Genomic DNA, 21,161 nt, shown 5'->3' with positions numbered 1-21,161 from the left:
TTATCTATAATTACGCTGAATGTAATGGACTAAATGCACCAATAAAGAGACAGAGAGTCACGGACTGGATAAAGAAACACGATCCATCTATATGCTGCCTACAAGAGACACACCTTAGACTTAGAGACACAAACAAACTAAAACTCAAAGGATGGAAAAAAATATATCAAGCAAACAATAAGCAAAAAAGAAGAGGAGTAGCAATATTAATTTCTGACAAAATAGACTTTAGACTTAAATCCACCACAAAGGATAAAGAAGGACACTATATAATGATAGAAGGAACAATTGATCAGGAAGACATAACCATATTAAATATTTATGCACCCAATGACAGGGCTGCAAGATACATAAATCAAATTTTAACAGAATTGAAAAGTGAGATAGACACCTCCACATTTATAGTAGGAGACTTCAACACACCACTTTCGGAGAAGGACAGGACATCCAGTAAGAAGCTCAATAGAGACACGGAAGACCTACTTACAACAATCAACCAACTTGACCTCATTGACTTATACAGAACTCTCCACCCAACTGCTGCAAAATATACTTTTTTTTCTAGTGCACATGGAACATTCTCTAGAATAGACCACATATTAGGTTATAAAACAAATCTTTGCAGAGTCCAAAACATCGAAATATTACAAAGCATCTTCTCAGACCACAAGGCAATGAAACTAGAAATCAATAACAGAAAAACTAGGGAAAAGAAATCAAATACTTGGAAAATGAACAATAGCCTCCTGAAAAAAGACTGGGTTATAGAAGACATCAAGGAGGGAATAAGGAAATTCATAGAATGCAACGAGAATGAAAATACTTCCTATCAAAACCTCTGGGACACAGCAAAAGCAGTGCTCAGAGGCCAATTTATATCGATAAATGCACACAGACAAAAAGAAGAAAGAGCCAAAATCAGAGAACTGTCCCGACAACTTGAACAAATAGAAAGTGAGCAACAAAAGAACCCATCAGGCACCAGAAGAAAACAAATAATAGAAATTAGAGCTGAACTAAATGAATTAGAGAACAGAAAAACAATTGAAAGAATTAACAAAGCCAAAAGCTGGTTCTTTGAAAAAATTAACAAAATTGATAAACCATTGGCTAGACTGACTAAAGAAATACAGGAAAGGAAACAAATAACCCAAATAAGAAACGAGAAGGACCACATCACAACAGAACCAAATGAAATTAAAAGAATCATTTCAGATTACTACAAAAAATTGTACTCTAACAAATTTGAAAACCTAGAAGAAATGGATAAATTCTTGGAAAAACACTACCTACCTAAACTAACACATTCAGAAGTGGAACAACTAAATAGACCCATAACAAAAAAAGAGATTGAAACGGTAATCAAAAAACTTCCAACAAAAAAAAGCCCTGGCCCGGACGGCTTCACTGCAGAGTTCTACCAAACCTTCAGAGAAGACTTAACACCACTACTACTGAAGGTATTTCAAAGCATAGAAAAAGACGGAATACTACCCAGCTCATTCTATGAAGCTACCATCTCCCTGATACCAAAACCAGGTAAAGACATTACAAAAAAAGAAAATTATAGACCTATATCCCTCATGAACGTAGATACAAAAATCCTCAACAAAATTCTAGCCAATAGAATCCAAAAACACATCAAAAAAATAATTCACCCTGATCAAGTGGGATTTATACCAGGTATGCAAGGCTGGTTTAATATCAGAAAAACCATTAATGTAATGCATCACATAAATAAAACAAAAGATAAAAACCACATGATCTTATCAATAGATGCAGAAAAGGCATTTGACAAAGTTCAACACCCATTTATGATAAAAACTCTTACCAAAATAGGAATTGAAGGAAAATTCCTCAACAGAATAAAGGGCATCTATGCAAAGCCAACAGCCAATATCACTCTAAATGGAGAGAACCTGAAAGCATTTCCCTTGAGAACGGGAACCAGACAAGGATGCCCTTTATCACCGCTCTTATTCAACATCGTACTTGAAGTCCTAGCCAGGGCAATTAGGCTAGACAAAGAAATAAAGGGTATCCGGATTGGCAAGGAGGAAGTAAAGCTATCACTATTTGCAGATGACGTGATCGTATACACAGAAAACCCTAAGGAATCCTCCAGAAAACTACTGAAACTAATAGAAGAGTTTGGCAGAGTCTCAGGTTATAAAATAAACATACAAAAATCACTTGGATTCCTCTACATCAACAAAAAGAACACCGAAGAGGAAATCACCAAATCAATACCATTCACAGTAGCCCCCAAGAAGATAAAATACTTAAGAATAAATCTTAGCAAGGATGTAAAAGACCTATACAAAGAAAACTACAAAGCTCTACTACAAGAAATTCAAAAGGACATACTTAAGTGGAAAAACATACCCTGCTCATGGATAGGAAGACTTAACATAGTAAAAATGTCTATTCTACCAAAAGCCATCTATACATATAACGCACTTCTGATCCAAATTCCAATGTCATATTTTAAGGGGATAGAGAAACAAATCACCAATTTCATATGGAAGGGAAAGAACCCCCGGATAAGCAAAGCATTACTGAAAAAGAAGAAGAAAGTGGGAGGCCTCACTCTACCTGATTTCAGAACCTATTATACAGCTACAGTAGTCAAAACAGCCTGGTACTGGTACAACAGGCACATAGACCAATGGAACAGAACTGAGAATCCAGATATAAATCCATCCATGTATGAGCAGCTGATATTTGACAAAGGACCAGTGTAAGTTAATTGGGGAAAAGATAGTCTTTTTAACAAATGGTGCTGGCATAACTGGATATCCATTTGCAAAAAAATGAAACAGGACCCATACCTCACCCATGCACAAAAACTAACTCCAAGTGGATCAAAGACCTAAACATAAAGACTAAAACGATAAAGATCATGGAAGAAAAAATAGGGACAACCCTAGGAGCCCTAATACAGGGCATAAACAGAATACAAAACATTACCAAAAATGATGAAGACAAACCAGATAACTGGCAGCCCCTAAAAATCAAACATCTATGCTCATCTAAAGACTTCACCAAAAGAGTAAAAAGACCACCTACAGACTGGGAAAGAATTTTCAGCTATGACATCTCAGACCAGCGCCTGATCTCTAAAATCTACATGATTCTGTCAAAACTCAACCACAAAAAGACAAACAACCCAATCAAGAAGCGGGCAAAGGATATGAACACACATTTCACTAAAAAAGATATTCAGGCAGCCAACAGATACATGAGAAAATGCTCCCAATCATTAGCCATTAGAGAAATGCAAATTAAAACTACGATGAGATTCCATCTCACACCAACCAGACTGGCATTAATCCAAAAAACACAAAATAATAAATGTTGGAGAGGCTGCGGAGAGATTGGAACTCCCATACACTGCTGGTGGGAATGTAAAATGGTACAACCACTTTGGAAATCCATCTGGCGTTATCTTAAACAGTTAGAAATAGAACTACCATACAACCCAGAAATCCCACTCCTCGGAATATACCCTAGAGATACAAGAGCCTTCACACAAACAGATATATGCACACCCATGTTTATTGCAGTTCTGTTTACAATAGCAAAAAGCTGGAAGCAACCAAGGTGTCCGTCAACGGATGAATGGGTAAATAAATTGTGGTATATTCACACAATGGAATACTACGCATCGATAAAGAACAGTGACGAATCTCTGAAACATTTCATAACATGGAGGAATCTGGAAGGCGTTATGCTGAGCGAAATGAGTCAGTTGCAAAAGGACAAATATTGTATAAGACCACTATTATAAGATCTTGAGAAATAGAAAAAACGGAGAAGAACACATACTTATGTGGTTACAAAGCGGGGAGGGAGGGAGGGAGGGAGAGGGCTTTTTATTGATCAATCTGTAGATAAGAACTGCTTTGGGTGAAGGGAAAGACAACACTCAATACAAGGAAGGTCAGCCTAATTGGACTGGATTAAAAGCAAAGAGGTTTCCGGGATAAAATGAAAGCTGCAAAGGTCAGCAGAGCAGGGGCTGGGGTCTGGGGAACTTGGTTTGAGGGGACTTCTAAGTCAATGGGCAAAATAATTCTATTATGAAAACACTCTGCATCCCACTTTGAATTGTGGTGTCTGGGGTCCTAAATGCCAACAAGCGGCCATCTAAGATACATCAATTGGTCTCAACCCACCTGGAGCAAAGGCAAAGGAAGAACACCAAGGTCACATGACAACTAAGAACCCAAGAGACAGAAAGGGCCACATGAACCAGAGACCTACATTATCCTGAGACCAGAAGAACTAGTTGGTACCTGGCCACAGTCGATGTCTGCCCTGTCAGGGAGCACAACAGACAACTCCTGAGGGAGCAGGAGACCAATGGGATACAGACCCCAAATTCTCATTAAAAGACCACACCTAATGGTATGATTGTGACTAGAGGAATCCCAGAGACAATGCTCCCCAGAACTTCTGATGGCACAGGACAGGAACCATCCCCGAAGACAAATCATCAGGCGTGAAAAGGACTGGTCAGTGTGGGGGAGAGAGATGCTGATGAAGAGTGAGCTATTTAAATCAGGTGGACTTGGGAGAGTGTGTTGGCAACTCTTGACTGGAGGGGGGATGGGAAGATAGAGAGAGAGGGAAGAGGGCAAAATTGGCACGAAACGAGAGACTGAAAGGGCTGACTCAATGGGGGAGAGCAAGTGGGAGAAGGGAGTAAGATGTATGTAAACCTACATGTGACAGACTGATTGGAATGGTAAATGTTCACTTGAAGCTTAATAAAAATTTTAAAAAATTAAAAAAAAAAGGTCAGCGGAGCAGGGGCGGGGGTCTGGGGAACATGGTTTGAGGGGACTTCTAAGTCAATTGGCAAAATAATTCTATTATGAAAACATTCTGCATCCCACTTTGAAATGTGGCGTCTGGGGTCCTAAATGCTAACAAGCGGCCATCTAAGATGCATCAATTAGTCTCAACCCACCTGGAGCAAAGGAAAATGAAGAACACCAAGGTCACACGACAACTAAGAACCCATGAGACAGAAAGGGCCACATGAACCAGAGACCTACATCATCCTGAGACCAGAAGAACTAGTTGGTGCTCGGCCACAATCGATGACTGCCCTGTCAGGGAGCACAACAGAGAACTCCTGAGGGAGCAGGAGATCAGTGGGATGCAGACCCCAAATTCTCATAAAAAGACCATACTTAATGGTCTGACTGCGACTAGAGGAATCCCGGCGGCAATGCTCCCCAGACCTTCTGTTGGCACAGGACAGGAACCATCCCCAAAGACAACTCATCAGACATGAAAGGGACTGGTCAGCAGGGGGGAGAGAGATGCTGATGAAGAGTGAGCTCATTAAATCAGGTGGACACTGGAGAGTGTGTTGGCAACTCTTGACTGGAGGGGGGATGGGAAGATAGAGAGAGAGGGAAGAGGGCAAAATTGGCACGAAACGAGAGACTGAAAGGGCTGACTCAATAGTGGGAGAGCAAGTGGGAGAAGGGAGTAAGATGTATGTAAACTTACATGTGACAGACTGATTGGATTTGTAAATGTTCACTTGAAGCTTAATAGAAGTTAATTAAAAAAAAAAAAAAACAGAAACCAACAAATGCTGGAGAAGCTGTGGCGAGATTGGAACTCTCATACACTGTTAGTGGGAGTGTAAAATGTTACAACCACTATGGAAAACAATATGGCACTTCCTCAAAAAAGAGAAATACCACATGATCCATCAATCCCACTCCCAGGTATACACTCTAGAGAAATAAGAGCTGTGACATGACTAGACATATATACACACATGTTCACTACAGCATTATTTACAATAGCAAAAAAGATGGAAACAACCTAAGTGCTCATCAGCGGATAAATGAATAAACAAACTGTGGTACATACACAAAATAGAATACTACGCAACATTAAAGAATAATGACAAATCCGTAAAACATCTCACAACATGGATGAACCTGGAGGACATTATGCTGAGTGAAATAAGTCAATCACAAAAAGACAAATATTGTATGAGACCACTATTATAAAAAGTCAAGGAAAGATTTCCAAACAGACAGAAACATTCTTTGATGGTTACCAGGAATGGAGGGCGTAGATGGAAAAGTACTAACTAGACAGTAGACACGTACTAACTTTGGTGAAAGGAGAGTTAATATACAATATGAGGGAAGTCAGCACAATATAAGGTAAAGGAAGACACAGAAAGGTATGCAAGAGGAAAAGGCAACACCAGTAAATAGTAATACAATCCTGCAACAACAGTAATAACAAACAATAATGTACGAGTAGATACATGGGTAGCTATGTAAGCTGAACACTGGTGGCGTATGGAAGTACACCCACATATGTATATATCTGTACATGCTGCAAATATACCCATGTATGCAATACTGCACGCAGGGGACACGGTCATGAAAACTTCTTAGCCATAACCGTACTCCTCCTGGGACTGAGATACTGGGCTTGACAGGCTAGGGACCATTGTCTCAGGGGACATGCAGGTCGATTGGTATATCATAATCCATACAGACAATGTTCTACATCCTGCCTTGGTGAGTAGCGACTGGGGTCTTAAAAGCTTGCAAGGGGCAATCTAAGACACAACAATTAGTCCCTTCCAGCCTGGAGCAAAGAAGAGTCAAGAAAACCAAAGCCTCAAGGAAACAATTAATCCAAAGGACTAATGGACCACAGGAACCCCAGCCTCCACTATCCTGAGACCAGAAGAACTAGATGGTGTCCAGCTACCACCACCGACCGCTTCGACTGGGACCACAATAGTAGGTTATGGACAGAGTGGCAGAGAAATGGAGAAAAAAAATTTCAAACGCACAAATAACAGGCTTATTAGACTAATAAGACCAGGCTTATTAGTCTAATAGAGACTGGTGGAACCCCCAACATTATGGCTCTTAGACAGCCTCAAACATGGAATTGAAATCACTTCTAGAGATCACATTATAGCCATACAATAGACAGAGTGATAAAGGAAAAATAATATCAATGAGGAATGTACACCTCAGACCAATCAACTATACGAGACCTAAAGCACAGCATTTTCCCAAAAATAAATTTCGGAAGGACGTAAGAGCAGGAAAACTGGGTGAATGGACATGGGGAACCCAGGGAGGAAGAGGGGAAAGTGCTGACACATTCAAGGGTTTGCTACCAATGTCACGGAACAAATTGTGTATAAATTGTTGACTGGGAAACTAATTTGCTCTGTAAAATTTCACCTAAACAACAATCAAATGTTCAAAAACAGTAAGAATTAAAGCAGGATTAGAGTTAAGGGATGGAATTTAGGATGAAGTGAGAGGGGCTTAGAGTGAAAGAGGTGGGGATGGGTTTAATACTAGAAGTCAAAAAATTTTTTTTTTAATTAAAGATTTATGGTTTAGACTTGGAGCCCTGGTGTTGCAATGGTTAAGCACTTGGCTGCCAACCAAAAGGTTGGCTGTTCAAACCCACCCAGCAGCTCTGTGGGAGAAAGATCTGAAGATCAGCTCCAGTAAAGATTACAGCCTAGATTCCTAAGGTTCACCCTTCAGCCATAGACAGGCCCATAAAACAAAACGAGACTAAATGGGCACACCAGTCCAGAGGCAAGGATGAGAAGGGCAGGAAGGGACAGGAAAGCTGGTAATAAGGAACTCAAGATCGAGAAGGAGAGATTATCGACATGCCATGGGGTTGGCAACAAATGTCACAAAACAACGTGTGTACTAATTGTTTAATGAGAAGCTAATGTGTTCTATAAACCTTCTTTTTAAACTACAGTAAAAAAAGATTACAGCCTAGAAAACCCCATGGGGCAGTCCTACTCTGTCATATGGGGTTGCTACATGTTGAAAACCGACTTGATGGCACCTAACAACATGGTTTAGAACCTGATTGCTAAATTTAGAATGAAGAAGCAAGTCTGAGTGGAAGAGGTGGGGCTTACACTTAAGGAGTGGGGCTTGAGCAAAGGGGAGGGCTTTAGAACTGGAAGCCCCAGAGGAAAAGTTTAACAGCAATGGTCAAGATGCAGAAGAGCAAAAGACAAACTCGCAGGATGAGGACAGCATTGAGGGCTGGAGTTTTGACCCTAAAGGCAAAGCTTCAAAATAAGAGATTTAGGACCTGAGCAGGGCGTGGTTCAGAACATTAAAGCAGAGCTTTAAATGAAGGCTGGGGTCTTCACTACAAAAAGGGGCTTAGAGCAAAAGGACAGCAAGGAGGGCTTTGGGATAAAGTGGGAAGAGCTTCAGTTCTGCGTGAAGAGCTTGAATGCTTGAAGGGGAACCTGGAGTGGAGGCTGGGCTCGGAGCCCTGGGGCAGGGATGTACCTGGGGAGAGCCAAGGTGCAGCAGGTACTCCAGAGTCTCTCGCAAGGTGCCCAGCTCCTGCTCCAGGCCGCTGTACGTGTCCCGAACCCGCTCCCGCTCCTCAGGCCCCGGAAAAGAGGAGACACCAGTTTAGCATCCCACCCACCAAATCCTTCCCCACTCCATCTTTTCCCAGCCGCGGAGGGGAGGGGAGGCCTGGTCCCTGGAGCCCTCAGGGTACTGAACTACAATTCCAGTGAGCCTCTTTGCTCTGACTCCTGGGAACCCTGGAAGTAGATGTTGACCCTGCAATTCCACTGAGCTGTCAGTGTAGACGGAAACGCTGGTGGCCTAGTGGTTAAGTGCTACAGCTGCTAACCCAAGGGTTGGCAGTTCAAATCTGCCAGGCGCTCCTTGGAAGCTCTACAGGGTAGTTCTACTCTGTCCTATAGGGTCACTATGAGTCGGAATTGACTCGACGGCACTGGGTTTGGTTTTTGGTTTTGGTCAGTGTAGACAACAAAACCCCATTGCCATGGAATTGATTCTGACTCACAGTGACCCTACAGGACAGAGTAGACCGCCCCATCAGGTTTCCAAGGCTATAAATCTTTACAGAAGCTGACAGCTACATCTGTCTCCCAAGGAGCTGCTGGTGGGTTCCAACAGCCAACCTTTTGGTTAGCAACCGAGCTCTTAACCACTGTGCCACCAGGGCTCCCCAGTTTACACAGGAAGTATCTAAGGCCCAAACCAAAAACCAAACCCATTGCTGTTGAGTCAATTCTGACTCATACCGACCCTGCAGGACAGAGTAGAGCTGCCCCCATAGGGTTTCCAAGGAGTGACTGGTGGATTCAAAATGCTGACCTTTAGATTAGCAGTTGAGCTCTTAACCACTATGTCACCAGGGTTCCTCTAAGGCCCAGAGGGGTTAAGTAACTTTTCTAAGGTCACACAGCTACTATGAGTGCAGGCTAAGATTCAAAACCAAAAACCAAACCCGTTGCCATTAAGTCCATTCCGACTCATAGCAACCCCATAGGACAGAGCAGAACTCCCCCCCATAGAGCTTCCAAGGAACACCTGGTGGATTCAAACTGCCAACCTTTTTGGTTAGCAGCCATAACGCTTAATCACTACGCCACCAGGGTTTCCAGATTCAAAACCAGGAAGCCCATATCAAAATTACCCTCTTAAACTGCTAAACTAATACGTTTCTTGGCTGCTTGCCCCTTGATGGTCAAGATCACAGGTTTAAAATTTGCAGTGGAGGGAATAAAGAACTACCTTCCCATGAGCCCTTTGGGAAGGTCCCCTTCGATAAGAACCTGCTGAATCATGGGGCCTCCAGGGAATGCCTGGACCTTCCCAATGCTTACCTGAGCCAAGTGACAAAGAGTGGCCCTCACGCTAACCAGGCGGTCCTGCAGGAGGCGCTGGCGCCCCCAGGCCCTCCCAGGAGCCCCAGCCTCCCTGGTTGCTTGGCTCAACTGCTGCCGGGTCAGCTCCAGAGCAGCTTCTAGCTGCTCCTGCACCAAGAGAGAAGGTGGTTAGATTGCAGAAGCCAAACCCAGCCTCCTGGAAGAGAAAAAAGGCAGGCTTCCCATATCATTGCCATCTGGGATGCTGCGGGATCAAAAATGGCAAAGGGCAGTCAGAGAGGCCAGAGGACTGATGGACTGATTTTCAAATGTTAAAATAACCGTGCATTCTTGTAATAAACCCAACTTGGTTGTGATGAATTGCTGGTGCTGGGTGATATTTAACACCAGTAGGTGTGGGGCTTAGAATCCTAGGAGGAGGATTAGAGCTAAGGGGGTGGGTCTTATCATAAAGCCCCTCCCCCTGTGATGAAGTGGGAGAGGCTTATAGAGGAAAGGGCAAGGCTAGGTCTGTACCTTCTCCTCCTGCCTCTGGTCTATCTCCTCCTGAAGTCTTCTTAGGAGCCGGTCCTGCCCACACAACTTGGTCAACAGAGTCTGGAGAAAGGAGACCAGGAGCTATTTATGGACCAGATCTTGCTCTTCTCCCGCCAGCGCTCCACCACCTCCCAGAACATTCTCTCCCCAACTCTGGGAACTCAGCAGGGGTTGGAATGGGGAGAACTTACATCCGTCTCCAAGCTTTGGTGGAAGGCTGAGTCCAGGGGGGGCCCCGGCTGAGGAGAGGGGGAAAAGTCAGGGTCATGTGGAACAGACAGGTCTTTATTGTAGCTCAGGGCTGAGCCAAGCCCTATCTCTATAGACAAACACCCCTCTTCTCTTTATTAGCTTCATTACAAGCACTTGGAAACCTCAGTTGTCAATTGGCTAGGAAGTGATTTCTAAACTAAAGGTTTGCAGTAGTGCGTCTACAAGCTAAGGAACACCAAGGATTGCCAGGAACCACCAGAAGCTAGGAAGAGGCAAAGAAAAGATCTTCACCTGGAGCCTTCAGAGAGAGTGTGCCCCTGCCAACACCTTGATTTCAGACTGTTAGCCCCCAGAACAGTGAGAGAATAAATTTCTGTTGTTTTAAGTCACCCAGTTTGTGCTACATTGTTACAGCAGCCACAGGAAACTAATACATGTCCTATCAACCTACATGTCCTATCAACCTAACCAAACCTATTGCCGTTAAGTCAATTCTGACTCATAGCGACCCTATAGGACAGAATATAACATCCCCACAGGGTTTCCAAGGAGCGCATGGTGGATTTGAACTGCCGACCTTTTGGTTAGCAGCTGTAACATTTAGCCACTACACCACCACATGTCCTATCACCCCTGTCTTATTACAAGGCATTTCCAAAGGGCAGAGACAGGCAGAGATGAGGCCCAGGTCCTCACAGGTCTTATTGCCAGGAAAGGCCCTGCACTTGCAACCTGGAAACTCTTTAGCAACTACCCAACCCGTCAACCAACTAAACATTACAGTCATTTTGACTCATGGAGACCCCATGTGTGTCAGAGTAGAACTGTGCTCTAAACAGTATTCGACGTTTGATTTTTCAGAAGTAAATCAGCAGGCCTTTCTTCCAAGGTGCCTATGGGTGGACTTGAACAACCAACCTTTCACTTAGCAGTGAGTGGGTTAACTGTTTGTAACACCCAGGGACTCTGAGCATCTACCCAGGAACCTTGAAATATCTAGTCTGCTCCAGGCACTAGTATTCATAGCCAGGAGATCACATTCCCCACCGCAAAGCAAGCATGGGAAGGGGCTCCGGTACCCAGTGTACCTACCAATAAAACCATGGAGGCCCGGGTTCCAGGGGGCCTTGGGGGGAGCTGGAGATATGTGGAGGAGCCAGAGGGGACCTGGGAAGAATATTAAAATAGAGAAGTTTAGACATTCCCGTATCTTAGTGAGAAATATTGGAGTCCATGGGTGGTGCAAACTATTAATGCACTCAGCTGCTAACTGAAAGGTTGGAGGCTCAAGTCCACCCAGAGACTCTTCAAAAGAAAGCCCTGGTGATCTGCTTCCAAAAACTCAGCCATTGAAAACCCAATGGTACGCAGTTCTACTCTGACACCCATGGGGTTGCCATGAGATGGAGTTGGGTCGATGGCATCTGGTTTAGTAACAAATATTAGAATGGATGTGTCAAGAGCTGAAGTGCCTGAGTAGACTTTTTCAGGTTTAGACTGGGCCCCTACAACTTCCTCAACTACCCCCTTTCCAGCTATGTGCCAGCATGGGGACATTAGTAAGTAGACCAGCCCAACAAAACAGCCCCACGGATGGTAATCGGCTACCATTACTGAACATTTTGATCAAAGATGCTTTAGAAGAATCCTGGTCAAAAGAAGAAAAACACAGATCAGAATTTCAAATTCTCATGGAATCCAGACTTTCTGGAGCCATGGAGGCTGGATGAATCCCTGAAACTTTTGCCCAGAGACAATCTTTAAACCTTAAACCAAAAATATCCCCTGAAAGCCTTCTGAAAACCAAACAATTGCTTAGCCTAACTAGTAAAAGAGTGTCTGCTTTGATTGAGCATTGAGCTCTTTTTTGATCTATCTGCATAGCATCAAAGGAGCCCTGGTGGTGCAGTGGTTAAGTGCTCAGTGGCTAACCAGTGAGACTGGTGGTTTGAACCCATCAGCCACCTATGGGAGAAAGATTTGGCAGTCTGCTTCCCTAAAGACTACAGCCTTGGAAACCTATGGGACAATTCTACTTTCTCCTATAGGGTCACTATGACTCAGAATCGACTCGATGGCAATGAGTTTGGTTTTGGATACGAGATCAAACTGACAACAGCAACTTGAAAGATTAGGTAGGAAACTTAGGGGACAGAGAACTTATGTTAATGCAGGAGGAACAATTCAGAAAAGGAGGGTGAGAATGGTTGCACAAATTCGAAGAATGTAATCAACGTCACGGAATTGTACATGTAGAAATTGTTGATTTGGTGGACGTTCTGCTGTGTATATTCTCAATATCAACAAAAATAACAAACTATTAAAAAAAAAAAAAGCCCCACGGGCTTCTGTTAATGATGATGTAAAAATTTTGGAAACAGATAGTGGTGCGGTGATGATTTCAAAACGTAACAAACATAATCAATGTCATTAAATTGTACATGTAATAAAATGTTGAAATTGAAAATGTTTTATTACATATATATTTATACCAGTTGATGTCAAGTCTATTCTGACTCATCTCAACCCCGTGTGTCTCTATGGAAACAGGTTTTTCAATGGCTAATTTATTGGAAGTAGATTGCCAGTCCTTTCTTCTGACCATATTTATTTCCTACAGTTAAAACAAACAGCCCCAATGCTAAGGGAGTCACAATCCACTCGCACATTTATGGCTAGCTGTGGGTTTTCTGGACGACAATCTTCTGATGCTCAGAGAAAAACAGCAGGTAACCAAGTTGGGAAGCTAGATTGAGGACACAAAACCAAAAAAAAAAAAAAAAAACCTTTTGCAGTCAAGTCAATTCTGACTCATAGCGACCCTATAAGACATAGTAGAACTGCCCATAGGATTTCCAAAGAGCAGCTGGTGGATTCCAACTACTGACATTTTGGTTAGCAGCGGTAGCTCTTAACCACTGCAAGGCAGATGGAATCCACTTTCTCCCACCCCAGTCTCAAAGGAGAGTATTCCAGACTACAGTCCCCACGATGCTTTAAGGGGCAATAGCCAGAGACTAGCTGGAAAGACTACCCTGATGCCTGATGGGAGATAGAGTCCATCTACCCCCCCACCCACGCACACACACACACACGCACACACACACGCGCACACACACGCGCGCACACACGCGCACACACGCGCACACACGCACACACACGCGCACACACACACACACACACACACACACACACACACACACACACACACACACACACACACACCCCTGAGCCTAGCTGTTGTGATTTTTCTGGGCTTTTGGTTAGCAGACCTAGCTCTTAACCCTTATGCCATCAGGCTTTCCCTATTCTGAACTACAATCCCCATAATACTCAGGGGGCAATGGCCTGGAGATCAGTCTACAAAGTCAACCCCAGGGACACATGGGAGATGTAGTCCCTGTTCCCTTCTCCCTTACCTCTCTGTTGACCTGTGTTCTGGGCTCCTGACTCCAGTGCTGGGGGCTCCTGGGGCGCCTGCCTGCCCCAGCCTCAGAAGGGGGTCCTCGGCGGGGAGTGGGGGGCCGGGAGAGGGTCCGACGCTGGGGCCCCCAATCCAGGGGAGGCCGGACATCGATGCGACTCAAGGGGGTATGGGGACGGGCAAGGGGTTCTGCGTCTCCTGAGGAGAGAGGGGGTCGGCGCACAGGAGCAGAACGGGGCCGCGGGAGGCTTAGAGGTGAAGGAGGGCGAGAGAGGGGTGTGAACAGGCTGTGGGGTGGAGAGAATAAGGAAACTGAATGAACTAGAGCCCACTCACCCCCTAGTATCCCCCAAGTCAGCCTCAAAGGTGTATCTTTTAGAAAGACGCTTTCTTCAGTGTGCCTCACCGTCCCGCTGGAGTAGAACCCTCTTTTATTCACCGCCCTCCCCCCCCGCCCCCGCTTGCCGTGGAGTCGATTCCGACTCATAGCGACCCTACAGGACAGAATAGAACTGCACCATAGGATTTCCAAGGAGCGGCTGGTAGATTCCAACTGCCGAGCTTTTACTTAGCAGCCACGTTCCTAACCACTGCGGCACCAGGGCTATATTTTATTCACCAGACCCCGGCTATTTCCCCTCTATAACATTTAATTCTTATAACTTCTCCCCAGCAGGCTCACAAGAACCTTGTGGGTCAGAGCAGCACATACACTAACTCTAGAGCTAAGCCACGCCCCCTAATCTGTCCCAGGGGCTTTCTTTCCAACAGACCCCGCCCTTCTTATAAGCCACGCCCCCTGCGTCGGATTTCCTCCGCACCCCCCCACCAAAGTTCAGTGCTTTAGAGCCTTTTCTCTCCAGGCTCCCAGATGCCACTCACTCTGGACTCCTCGCCCTCTGAATCCGGGGTCCAGGCTGGAAGTCTGCTGTGGGGCTTGGAGTGAGCAGCCTGGATCCGCCTCGCCTTCCAGAGAGCCGCGCCACCTCCGGTGATTCTGGACTGCGTCCCTCTTCCCTTCTGCTCATCTCCGGGGGACCGCCGGGGCCGCCAGGGCCCTCCCCAGGCTGGGGACGTGCGGGTGACCTGGGCCGCCCACTAGCAAGTAGGTACAGAAAAAGTCATTACCCCTTTGAACAGTACCAAAACCAAAACCAAACCCAGTGCCGTCGAGTCGATTCCGACTCATAGTGACCCTATAAGACAGGGTAGAACTGCCCCATAGAGTTTCCAATGAGTGCCCGGCGGATTCGAACTACCAACCCTTTGGTTAGCAGCCGTTGCACTTAACCACTACGCCACGTATAACAGCCCTTATTCTCTGTTCACAGATGATGACACAGGGACCTGCCTAGAGGGGAGGTGGTGCACTCAATCATGACCCCATTTTGCAGATAAGGAACGGAGGCTTGAGGATGGAAGTGATTTCTGCAGGGCTATAAAAAAAAAAAAAAAGGCTCTAAAGAACTGAACTTTGGTGGGGGGGTGCGGAGGAAATCCGACGCAGGGGGCGTGGCTTATAAAGTCCATCTTAAGGTCGCTGGACCCATTGCCCCGGATTCTGAGATAGAATGAGCCAGGGAGTCCGGGTCTCCAGCCTGAAGATTGAGGCAGGTCGGGACAGAACCTGAGAACCGGCCTGAAGTCCACAGGAGTTTTACCTGAGACAGTTTAGGCATCAGGGGGCGGAGACTTCTCAAGTACCCAATCAGAAAGTGTGGAATACTGATAAACGGTTGCGTGGGGCGGAGCCAAGACTGTCTATCCGATTCCCTGATTAAAGGGTCAGCTGTGGTGGGCGGAGCTTAGAAGGGGCAGAAGTTTTCTGATTGGAGGAGTTGAAGTCCCCCCCCAGAGGCGCGGCCAGAAAGGCAGCATCACCTTAGCTAGAAGACTGGTGATTGGACGCTCTTTTCAAGGGGCAGGGCCTCCAGGGGGAGGAGTTGGGAATAATTAAGCGGACTCCGTATGGAGATATAGAAAAGGGGGCGTGGCCTGAGCCTATACTCACAAATCATCACCCTCTGCGCGGGAGGCGCGGCCCAGCGCCCGGAGCCAGCCTCGCAGGTCCTCTAGTGTGTCAGCCGCCAGGACGTAAGTTCTCATGCCCGGGTGCTCCGCCTGCGGGAAGAGAGGCCTGGGGGTCCGGACTCTCGGGCCCTCTACAAAGGATGCCAGGGGCCCTGGTCAAGACCTCTTATCTTCACTAATGGGAGTTCCTGTGGTTCTTCCTCCACAGACCTCCCATCAAGCCTCCAGTGCCTCGTGTCCATAGGGGACAGAGGGACTCACGGTGAAGGTGAAGCGCCGCCCTCGGGGGGTTCCCGGCCCATCTGGCCTGATACTGTAGCTGGGGAGTAGGACGCTGCCCAGGACACTCTCCTCTCGGCTGTCTGCAAAAGGGGAGGTGGGGCCAGGGATCATCCAGGGATCAGGAGGTAAAAGACTAGAGGCGAGGGTGGAAGAGGTCCCCCCGTCACTCCATGCCAGCCAGGGCACTGACCCTTGTAATAGAAGAGGCAATGGCCAGAGAGGACGAACCAGCGGCGTTTCCAGAGCCGGAGTCCGGCGCTGTCCTGGGGAGAGAAAGCGGGAGCAGAGGCCTGAGCAGAGGAGAAAGAAAAGAGGAGATGGCGACAGTGACATCTAGGGACAAAGGTCGAGAGAGAGAGAGCAGAGACCCAGAAAGAGAGGGTGACAGAGACCCAGGTGGAGCAAAGACCCAGAGAGAGAGGGACAGAGATCCAGAGAGACAGGAATAAGGACTAAGAAAGAGAGGGGACAGAGAGCCAGAAAGAGGGGGACAGAGACTCAGAAAGAAGGGAGTGACTGAGATCATGTTTGATGCAATAGATTAGGATAATGAGCAGGACGACCAGTGTGTTGTGGTGATAATTTAAATTTCCAGCAAGTTCCCAGATAATGATGATGCTGGTCCAGGGTCCCCATTTTGAGAACCACTATCCTAGATGGAAACCCTGATGGCATAGCAGCTAAGAGCTATGGCTGTTAACCAAAAAGGTCGGCAGTTCAAATTCACAGGGCATTCCTTGAAAACCTTTTGGGGCAGTTCTACTCTGTCCCGTATAGTGGCTATGAGTTGGAATTCACTCGACAGCAACGGGTTTGGTTTTTTGGTTTGGTATCCTAGGTGATAAGGTCTCTACCACCCCTCCTACCTCTCTCCCTCAGGCTCACTGGAAACACCAAACTTTTTTGCCTGCTGTAGGGCCTTTAGCTTTCTGAGTCCCTCTGCCACAGGTCTTAGCATGAAGGACTCCTTCTTGTCTCTCAGTTCTTAGCTCAAATGTCATCTCCCCAAAGAGGACTTCCAGGAACAACAATCAAGCATAGCCCTCATCCCCTGGCCACTTTTGATCACAATCCCCCGTGTCATTTCCTCACAGCACTCACTACCAAACCCAAACCCGCTGCCATCGAGTTGATCCCGACTCATAGCGACCCTATAGGTCAGAGTAGAACTGCCTCATAGAGACCCTATAGGTCAGAGTAGAACTGCCCCATATTTTTTAAATCTTTACAGAAGCAGACTGCCACATCTTTCTCCTGCAGAGCGGCTGGCGGTTCGAATCACTGACCTTTCGGTTAGCAGCTGAGCTCTTAATCACTGTGCCACCAGGGCTCCTGACAGCACTCACTACAATCTGAAATTATCGCGTCTGTTATTTATTTACTAATTTATCATCTGCCTCCATCCCACTGACGTCTTGAATATGAAACAGAAGCTTGTTTGTGTTATTTGGTGGTGTGTCCCCTATACAGAAGACTGGTGATTGGATGCCTCCCTCGTGGAGGGTGATGATTGGCGGGTATAGATCCAGGGCAGGCCTCTTCCCTGTATCCCTATTCGGAGTCTGCCTAATTGTTCCCAACTCCTCCCCCTGGAGGCCCTGCCCCCTACCACGCGTTGTGAGCCTTCAAGAGATAGCTATTGAGTGAATGAATAAGTGAATGAATGAGTGACAATAAGGAGAAAGGCAGTGATTGCAAAAAGAAACACGTTTGGGGACTTGGAAGGAAAGAAAGAGCGAAAGAAGGTGCTACAGACAGCCAAGGACACAGCCTCTAGTGTCACCAAGCGTGTCCTGTCCCTTCTCCTGTGATGTCCACTCCCCCGAGTTCTACCTGCTTATGAAGCCAGCCTCGGATGTGCACGGGGAGGTTGGGATCCCTTCGGAGGGCATTGTCCCTCTTCCCGAAAGTGTGGACCTTGCTGACTGCCCGGGTGGACTTCTAAGGAAGGAAAGGAGATAGAAGTGAGCCAGGCTTTGAGATGGGCCTCAGGTGGGACAAGGTGGCCATGAGCTTCACAAGCCCTTGCTAACCTTCCCTTGAGCCAGTGGTGGTTCAGTGGTAGAATTCTCCCCTTCTGTGCAGGAGACCCAGGCTCGATTCCCAGCCAATGCACCTTGTGCACAGCCGCCACCCGTCTGTCAGTGAAGGCTTGCGTGTCGCTATGATGTTGGACAGGCTTCCTCAGTGGCGATGCTGGGTGGGCTCTAGTTGCCAGCCTTTCTCTTGGTAGCTCAGGGTGTTAACCATTTGCACCGCGCAGGGACTCCTCCAGGTAGGAGTTGCTGCTGTGGTGGTTAGTTGCCACTGAATGGATTCTGACTTGGCAACCCCATGTGACCCCAAGTCCTTGGTTGGTGCAAATGGTTTACATGACTACTAACTGAAAGGCTGGCGGTTTAAACCCACTCAGGGGCACCTCAAAAGACAGGCATGGCAATCTGCTTCCAAAAGGTCACAGCCACAAAAACCCTAGGGGGCAGTTCTACTCTGCACACGTGGGGTTACCAAGGGAGAGGGGACTCCAGATGCCTCCATCCTGCTCCTACTGAGCCACGTATCCTGATGCAACAGCTATCTCAAGCTCCACTGCCACATTGCCTCAAGGACGACACCCTTCCTTGGAGATAGTTGGGACCAAGGCCGGGATCTAATCTGTGGGCTAGGAGCTTGGGAAGCTGGAAATGTGTGAGGTGGATGGCAGGAGGATGAGGAAATGGGTGTCATTTCTGAATTTCTGGCTTGGATGACAATTTGAGAGTCAAGTATCTAAGGCCTCATGGGACCTTATTGACAGAAAAGGGTCTGTCTTTTATTGGACTTTGTAACTGGGTAGATTCAATGGCTAAAGACGAGATAGAGAGTCCTCAGTCTTAATCGAGAGTAGCCACTGATTCTGAGTTCTTAGAGGGTCCTCAAACTCCTTGGGTGGCACAGTTTGTGCTTAGCTGCTAACCTAAAGGTTGGTGGTTCAAACCCACCGAGCAGTACCACAGGAGAAAGTCCTGGCAATTTGATTCCATAAAGACTGTTACTGTTGTTGTGTGCCATGGAGTCGATTTTTGACTCATAGCGACCGCATGTGACAGGGTAGAACTGCCCCACAGGGCTTTCTAGGCTTTAATCTTTATGGCAGCAGATCGACAGATCTTTCTCCTGCAGAGCTGCTGGATGGGTTCAAACCACACCTTTTGGTTGGCAGCCAAGTGGGTAACAGTTATGCCACCAGGGCTCCTTTCCGTAAAGATTACAGCCCAGAAAATCCTATGGAGCAGTTCTACTCTGTAACACATGGGGTCACCATGAGTCAGAATCAACTCCACAACAAGGGTTTGGGTTTTTTGTTTCTGTCTGTTTGGCTTAGAGGGGCCTCAGGGCTGGGATGTGTCCTTATCTTAGCAGCCAAGGTCAAGCCCAGTCGTTACTCTGGCTTCAAATTAGGAAAATATTAGGGGTGGGGACAGAGCAGGGAGTGGCTCTGAATTCCTAGCTGTGGCTGGTGGGCAATTTGGGAACTTCCTAGGCCTGGCCAGCTCTGTTGTTAAGGATGTTAAGGATTCATTGCCCTTGGCAACAGGAGTCTGAGGGAGGGATGCAGAACAAGAGGGAGTGGCAGGAGGACAGGGCTGCCCCAGAGTCTTGCCCTCCTCCCCATGCCCACCAGGGAGCTCGCACCTTGGTACTCAGGCTGCTGAGTGAGGAGATGGTGGAGGCACTGCTGGCCAGGCTGAGGCTGCTCCGGGGTCTGCCCTCCTCCATCGAGGGCTGGGGGAGAGGAAGAAAGGGGCTGTGTCTCTGCAGCTGATCCAGTTGGGGACAGAGCCAGGGTCAGGGGCCTGGAGGTCAGAGAAGGCTGAGGAGAAAGAGTCTGTTGTCCGGGGACTGGGGGGCTGGGGGAGGCCCTGGCTCAGGACCACATACCAAGGGCAATGCCAAGAGAGGTGGGCGGTCTGGCAGCTGCTGGGGAGTGGGCAGCTGTTTGCAGCCCAGGACAAAGAATAGGGGCCTCTTTATTCCTGCCCCCTTGGCTCTGGCCAGGAATTTGACCCTCTCTGTGCTAAGGAGCCCCACACACCCTGCCCCCTTCTGGCTGCTCCAGGCTACCTGTCTCCTGCCCTCCCATGTGCACCGCCAAACCATCACCAAGCCAAACCCTGGGACACTGCAGATGTGCCTGCAGGCAGCCCTCCCAGCCCAGCCAGGGAACTTACCCAGCTCTGGGGTCCCAACGACAGGGGGCAAGAGGGTGGCGTGGGTGCTCAGGCACCCTAGTCACAAGATCCCCCCTTCTCAGTCTCCTCACTGCTCCCTCACACTCTGTGTCTCTGTCCCTCCTCTCTTATGGGCTCTCTCTCCTTCTCACACCCTCACTTTCTAGAACTCTCCCCAGTCTCACCTTCTGTCTCTCTCTCCAATCTTTGTCTCTTCCAGTCTCTCTCTCATTTTCTCCCCCCCCCGCCCCCCTCCCGTATCACTTTCTCACCCAATCTTTCTGTTTCTCTCTCCCTCACTCTCACTTCCTTAAGTCTGTATCTCTCTCTCTCTCTGTGGCCCTCCACGTCTGCTGTTCCTTTCCTCTCTGTTTCAGATTCTCCTCCTCACTTTCTCTCTCGACTACTCTTTCCTTTCTGTTGGTCTCTCCGTCTCTCTGCCAGCCACCCACGCTCTTGTCTCCCCTCCCAATCCCGGCTGTCCCCGCCCCTTCTGTCCTCCCCCCACAGCCTGACCCCTGGCTCAGCTACCCCCACAGATGAAAGGAGGAGCTGCCCCTCGTCCCCCCCACCCCCGACTCCTGGGTCCCTGAGGGCCTGGAGTCTGGAGGGCCTGAGTCCCCTAAGGGCTGAAACTGGGATTCTGAAGAATTTAGAGGTAGGAGCTGGGACCTGGACTCCAAGGCCCCAGGGGGCTTGTTGTGGTCAGGGGCGTGGGCCATTGGTACCCTGAGAGGACAGGGCTTGAATCATG

General features: G+C 47.4%; 1 protein-coding gene across 5 annotated transcripts in view; it reads right to left on the bottom strand.

Moving 5' to 3' along the window:
• The window catches only part of PLEKHA4 (pleckstrin homology domain containing A4), a 35,565-nt gene extending 14,595 nt beyond the window's left edge, over positions 1 to 20,970 (bottom strand). For 2 of the 5 annotated variants that reach the window (XM_064294007.1, XM_064294008.1), the window contains exons 1-12: positions 19,872 to 20,970; positions 18,030 to 18,137; positions 16,387 to 16,459; positions 16,176 to 16,276; positions 15,895 to 16,004; positions 14,766 to 14,981; positions 13,879 to 14,170; positions 11,552 to 11,626; positions 10,438 to 10,485; positions 10,226 to 10,306; positions 9,707 to 9,856; positions 8,346 to 8,444 (exon numbers count right to left, since the gene is read on the bottom strand). In XM_064294007.1, the coding sequence (XP_064150077.1) occupies positions 8,346 to 8,444; positions 9,707 to 9,856; positions 10,226 to 10,306; positions 10,438 to 10,485; positions 11,552 to 11,626; positions 13,879 to 14,170; positions 14,766 to 14,981; positions 15,895 to 16,004; positions 16,176 to 16,276; positions 16,387 to 16,459; positions 18,030 to 18,137; positions 19,872 to 19,955 (1,437 nt within the window). In that variant the 5' untranslated portion in view covers positions 19,956 to 20,970. The remainder of the gene's footprint in view (positions 1 to 8,345; positions 8,445 to 9,706; positions 9,857 to 10,225; positions 10,307 to 10,437; positions 10,486 to 11,551; positions 11,627 to 13,878; positions 14,171 to 14,765; positions 14,982 to 15,894; positions 16,005 to 16,175; positions 16,277 to 16,386; positions 16,460 to 18,029; positions 18,138 to 19,871) is intronic. The other 3 variants (XM_010586521.3, XM_023543264.2, XM_010586522.3) reach the window with 3 other exon arrangements.
• Positions 20,971 to 21,161: the final 191 nt, after the last annotated feature.

This window comes from Loxodonta africana, chromosome 11 (assembly GCF_030014295.1).
Source record: "Loxodonta africana isolate mLoxAfr1 chromosome 11, mLoxAfr1.hap2, whole genome shotgun sequence".
NCBI classification, from domain to species: domain Eukaryota; kingdom Metazoa; phylum Chordata; class Mammalia; order Proboscidea; family Elephantidae; genus Loxodonta; species Loxodonta africana.
This window is presented reverse-complemented; position numbering and strand designations above follow the sequence as displayed.